At 37.8% G+C, this 5,631-nt stretch overlaps 1 protein-coding gene across 1 annotated transcript in view; it reads right to left on the bottom strand.

The window, feature by feature from the left end:
• Window positions 1-5,631, bottom strand: part of LOC140335949 (serine/threonine-protein kinase SMG1-like) — a gene marked incomplete in the record, with an annotated part of 46,283 nt that overhangs the window by 22,939 nt on the left and 17,713 nt on the right. The window contains 5 exon segments of the mRNA XM_072418965.1: window positions 924-1,172; window positions 2,597-2,717; window positions 3,418-3,577; window positions 4,319-4,466; window positions 5,294-5,403. Of these exon segments, the coding sequence (XP_072275066.1) occupies window positions 924-1,172; window positions 2,597-2,717; window positions 3,418-3,577; window positions 4,319-4,466; window positions 5,294-5,403 (788 nt within the window).

Below are 5,631 nucleotides of genomic sequence, written 5' to 3'. Positions count from 1 at the left end.
CAACAAAAAAGTATTTAAAGTTCAAGGTCATGTTTAACACATATCTAGTCTATCGCAAATAAAATAGCAGGTGGACAAGTAAGTTAGTGAGAAGATTCTGCACTACTCATATTGATCACTTCAGTCAACAAAAACAATGCATAAAGCTTGAAACTGAAAACTAAAAAGATCTTGCTAAAAGTTATTTTAGTGCCATATTAAGATTCATTTTCAATACGTGGATACTCCTCATCCGTAGAATTTACAGGAGGCAGTCCAATTAAGGTGTGAACATTCTTGCCCAGTGAAGAAAGGCTGGAGATGTTCGATTGTTGGCGCAGCCTGTATACTTGTTTCATTTGGCCCGATATTTCCTTCCAATCCGATTGGATCCATTTTGCCAGTGTCAAGATAGATTTTGCCACGGAATACTCTGCTTTTTCAGACTTGCAGAAGGTGATCGCACAAGAACTTAGCATTTCCATTGCATGAGCAGACTGGCCTGCATATTAAAAACATGCAAAACAATGATTACTGCCATGTATCATGTTGTATAGACAGCCTCAAGACAAAACTTTAGGGTAAAGAAGCCTCAACCTTTTCAACATGGGGGAACCCTTGAAATACCTTTTGGGTCTTCAGAGAAGCCCTACTATTTTTACAGCTCACAGTACATTAACATGGTGGTCCGTGGGAAGAATGCCTCTTGCATTGCTGACTAGGGAGAAGAATGTCACTTATATAGATAACAAGATCATTGATGCCACTTAAATTGACCTGAGACTCAAATTACTTATTGCTCAAGGATCCCCCAGCAACCACTGGAGAAACCCTGGGTTAGCGGGTTATGTTAGAAAAAAAAATAGTAATTTGCAGAAACCGATCACTAAGAGTGCTGAATGTATTACACTGAAATTTTTTTTTTTTTAAAGGGTCGTACTGACCTGCAGCATACAGAAGTTTGGCTTTTTCAATGTCAAGTTCCGGTCCCCACTTCTCATCCATCTGCCCATGAAGTGAAAGCTTCTTGAAATGGGAGACTAAATCCTGAGCATTGCTCACTTGTCCTAAATGGATTTCACTGCACTGGCCAAGCAAACGTGCAGCAAGAGTGATATTTCCATGTTTTCTGGCACATTTGGCAGCTGTTAATCCCAGTTCCATCAGATGACTCTTTATGGGTACCGTCGGTTCTGAAAGTAATTAAAAGGATAACATTTGACACATATCAAGACAATTATAACAAACAATTTAAAAACAAAATGCCATTTCCTCTGAAATGCACAATGTATAGACCCCCTTCCTTGTCAGCACATGGCAATAGAACAGAAAACGCACACACTAGCTTATCTCTCTTCAACATGAAACTACCCTACTTCATAGTATATCCTATGGCAATCTACCCTACTGCATAGTATATCCTATGGCATCTCATTGTACGTATGTCAGATTTGTGAAAGCACAAATCAATTACCATTTACAGCACAAATGCTGCTAGACTTGCAAGATTCTGCAAAAAATTGTACACCACAGGGATTAAAAGTAAATTTGAGAAAAAGTTAGGCTTCAAATAAAATGAAAAAAAAAATTAGATACACAATTAACATTGGGACAACTTTCTAAGGCTGGGCACACACGTGCAATAAATGTTGTTGGAAAGAATCTTTCACAACCCTTTCCAACAAAGCTGCATGATGCATGGACGATAACTATGCTCGATGGAGAGGGGAGAACGGAGCAGCACCCCGCTGCGCTCTCCCCTCTTCACTTTCATTATTATCATCATTGTTGCTCTTCCGTCGTCTGTGGATCTGCTGTATACACACCAGATTCTCATCTGATATCACCCGAGGCGATTATCTGACGTGTGTACATAGCCTAAGTAACCAAATGTGCAGAATACAAATTGAATTTACTGGAAAAAAGCAGTCAATTTATGTAACTACAATGAAGTAAACACAATAAAGGAAAACTGTATCAAAAAGGCTTTGCTTATAAACAAATGCAAATCACTAAATATACAGACTCATTTACCATGGAGCAGAAAATATGTTGCAGATACACAAACACACTTCTATGAAATGTGATTTGGATATCAATCAGAAAGTACCAGGTAGGGGGGGGCAAAGATAATGTTAAAACAAAAGTGTGGGGGTGGCTGAGCAACCAGAAGATGGCAGATGGGGGAACCCCAAATTTTGTTCTTAAGTTATTCACAAATAAAGCAATAAAAAAAAAAAAAAAAAAAAAAAAAAAAAACCTAGAAGGAAAACCATGTGGATTTAGCCTTTAAAATTTAGAATAAATGGGGAGGGAGTCTCAAACAAGTGGTACTTTATTGTAGAGTTGCCATTTGTTGAGGGGGCTGCAATTTCTGGGAGGCGCTACTACTTTATCATTAGCCATCTCAAATGGGCCCTTTACTTGGGAGTAAGATCATACAACTACTGGCATGAGTTGTCAGTGTCAGGCACAGTTCATACAGATTAATCTGTTTAAACCCTTATTAGCACTAAAAAAAAAAAAAGAAAACAAGTTCAAAAACTTTTAGTCCGTCACAGTTCACTTAGCTCTGCAATGCAGTTTTGTAGTCTGTGGAACAAACTAAACCACCTACCTTTGAATTTTTCTGCAAGTTGGCTTTGGAAGGCTGTGTATCTTAAAGCATGTATCCATGGTCTGACATCGTGCTGTTTGCATGAGCGCAAAGCTTCACTGAACAGGGGGATCAGGCAGTCCTGCAAGAGGAGTTATAACAGTATTGTTGCTTGTATACCAGTGACAGTATAAGAAAAATTCCTATTGTGATGTTCACTTCAGTCTTCTTGTGGGTAATAAACAACACCAGACAAAACAGTCTGAAAAACACACATAGAAGCGTTTTGCCTGCCAAAGGAACTTGTAGCCCTGTCCATCCAGTGCAATAATGTACAATTTTAAGTTGCTGTAATATAGTAACACAGGTTTCATTACTCCACAAAGTTACTGGACATTGAAAATAAGAGAAGCTGCATACTGGTTCAGGAACATGTTACCACCGTATCCCAAGAAACCACCAACTAGGTGGATGGATTTCCAGGTGCACAGAAGTTACATTGTCCCTGGCTGCTGGCTCTGTATGCAGCAGAGACTTTGCATGTCTTTTGTCATTTAGGTCTGCTTTATTATAGTATGGCCAAGTGTCAAGTGTGGAAGAAACCTTCCAATCTGAAAAAAATACACATACACACACACACATCACAATAAAAACCCTAATACAATTACATGCAAAATCCCTGGATAAATACTGATATTTCATCCTCATTCAAAAGGTGTGCAAAGTTGTATTAGGAGTCGGAAAAAAAAATTGCCCCCCAGAAGTAAAGGAACACACATTAGTAGTTTGCAATAGTATATGCAGTCTTTTTAAATAAATCCATAGAAACTAAAAAAATTTACCTCGGATGTAAGCTTGCTGGATATTGTGCTTTCAAGAGATGATGAGCAATATAGTTGTAATGTTCCCAGTACAGGCAAAAACTGTGATACCGTCAGTGTAGACAGCCTCAGAGGTCCCATTGCTATACGTGCTGTTTGCTTCAAGTGTTTTGTAAGATTTCTGCAATAAAAAATATGTTTTTAAAGAAAGTTCAAGGCTGTAAAAATGCTAACAAACACTGTTCCCTATGGCCTGTAGCCAATATGCAAGATAAACCCCCTTTTATAGGAAAGTTGGCAGTCAATTTCAAATGATCCAAACAACTCTAAACTAAAGGGCTCAAGTGTCATGGAATGTTCTAAGGGGAAATAAAAAATTAATCTTAAATATTTAGCATTTAACAAAAACATGGCAAAATTGTTAAATTGCCAACTTACATTAGTTAATAATACCAATTACACATGTAGCTCACAGAAAAAGCTCAGTCAGATGTAAAAGGTAAACAGGCTCTCCTCATTTCACACAATAACCAGCTCAAGTGACTGAAATATTGCACAAAGTTTCATTCATAAAACACAAAGCCATGGACTTCACTGGCTGCAACCAATAACTAAATGGTTAAACAGTATGTATGCTTTGTGTGGGTGAGTTGGTGGTTATTGGTACCATATCTTTTGTATTTACTAATTGCAATTTGAAACAAGCTTGTTTTTGGGACTTTTATACATTAAATTGTGCATTATATTATAAAGCCCTGAAAACAAGCTTTTTCTAATGCATAAAAAGAATTTCAATATGTATATAGCATCAGTAACCTTTTAAGTGTTTCAGCACAGCTAATGGGATCTATCTAGTAGTATACAAGCTACACCAAATACAAAAACTCACAGTGGGAATGACAAAAGTAAATACAGTGCTTACTCGGAGACAGATTGCCACTTCTGCTCAGGGTCTGCATCATTTAAAGCTAGCCTGAGGCACACAGAACTTCTTAGCAGCTGGACCTCTATACACTTCTGAAGTTCTCTAGGGTCTGGGCTAAGCATATTAGGAAGCAGCTTCTTCATGTCTAGGAAACAAAAACAGATTGTGTTCTTAACAAGACAACATTAAGTTTTATACATCAGACTTCCAGGTACTCTCCTACAGTATATAATATATATGAAAAGGTACTTCTCTACTAGACAGGTTGTGTTAAGAGACCTGAGAGAATAGGTATCACAGACAGAGCTTTGATACCCGACATACAGGGGTCCCAACAACTCCAAATTAGGGAAGACCAGAATAAAATGAATGTACAGACTTACAGATTCATATCTGTGTTCTCCCCAGTGTCTGTTTACCAGGAGCATTGCCTGATACTGTCCGCTAGCTGCAAGATTATCATCAACCACTCTGATCAATGTACCTCTTGAGAGCATGAAATTGTGACACCCGCAGCCATGCTGTTATCCACTCAGCAGTCTTGCATTTCTGGGAGCAAATCCCCAACAATGGACTTGGGACACCCCAATCCCTGCTCCCCAAGTTACTTTACTAGAAAATACAATCAGTCATTTTGAGCTCATCTTTGTCAGCAGCAAAAGGAACACGTGCCCCATACTGAACTTCAAGAGCCACTCGGCATATAAAACATAGCATTTGATTAACACTAGAATGGCTATTTCCGATAGTCAAATTAGTACATTTTTGACTTCTGAGACATTTATAGGATGATTTCCGTTCTGGAAAGCTAAAGTAGATAAATGATTCCACTTTCTGGTGAGACCACTGAAAGCAAGCCATTCTTTTAAATTTATAAAAGCACTGGCATTTACATATGTTTAGTGGTTTATAGCAATATTAGTTACCGTTATTAGAAAAGCAATACATGTTATGCAATACTTAGAGTATTACCTATCTTTTCCTTTGTTCCACCGTTTATCAGATTTAAATTTTCTCCGGGAAGCAACTCTAGTTGCTCTGTACATTCATGGAATTCACCAAATTCAAAACTGCTTAAAGCCCTGTTACAAACAAAAAATTCATATATCATAAGAAAAAAAACAAAAAACATTTGAACTACAGTGACTGCAGGAATCCTTAGAAACACCTACAACATTTTTAAGACATTTATATTGCTAGGCTATCCACCTCAGTACATCAGTAAACTAAATGTAAAAGTTTCCCCCATGCAGATGTATACCATCTGAAAGATTAGTCTAAAGCTACGTACACACTTCCAATTATTATCG

The sequence above is a fragment of the Pyxicephalus adspersus genome, chromosome 7, assembly GCF_032062135.1.
Source record: "Pyxicephalus adspersus chromosome 7, UCB_Pads_2.0, whole genome shotgun sequence".
Taxonomy (NCBI): Eukaryota; Metazoa; Chordata; class Amphibia; order Anura; family Pyxicephalidae; genus Pyxicephalus; species Pyxicephalus adspersus.
This window is presented reverse-complemented; position numbering and strand designations above follow the sequence as displayed.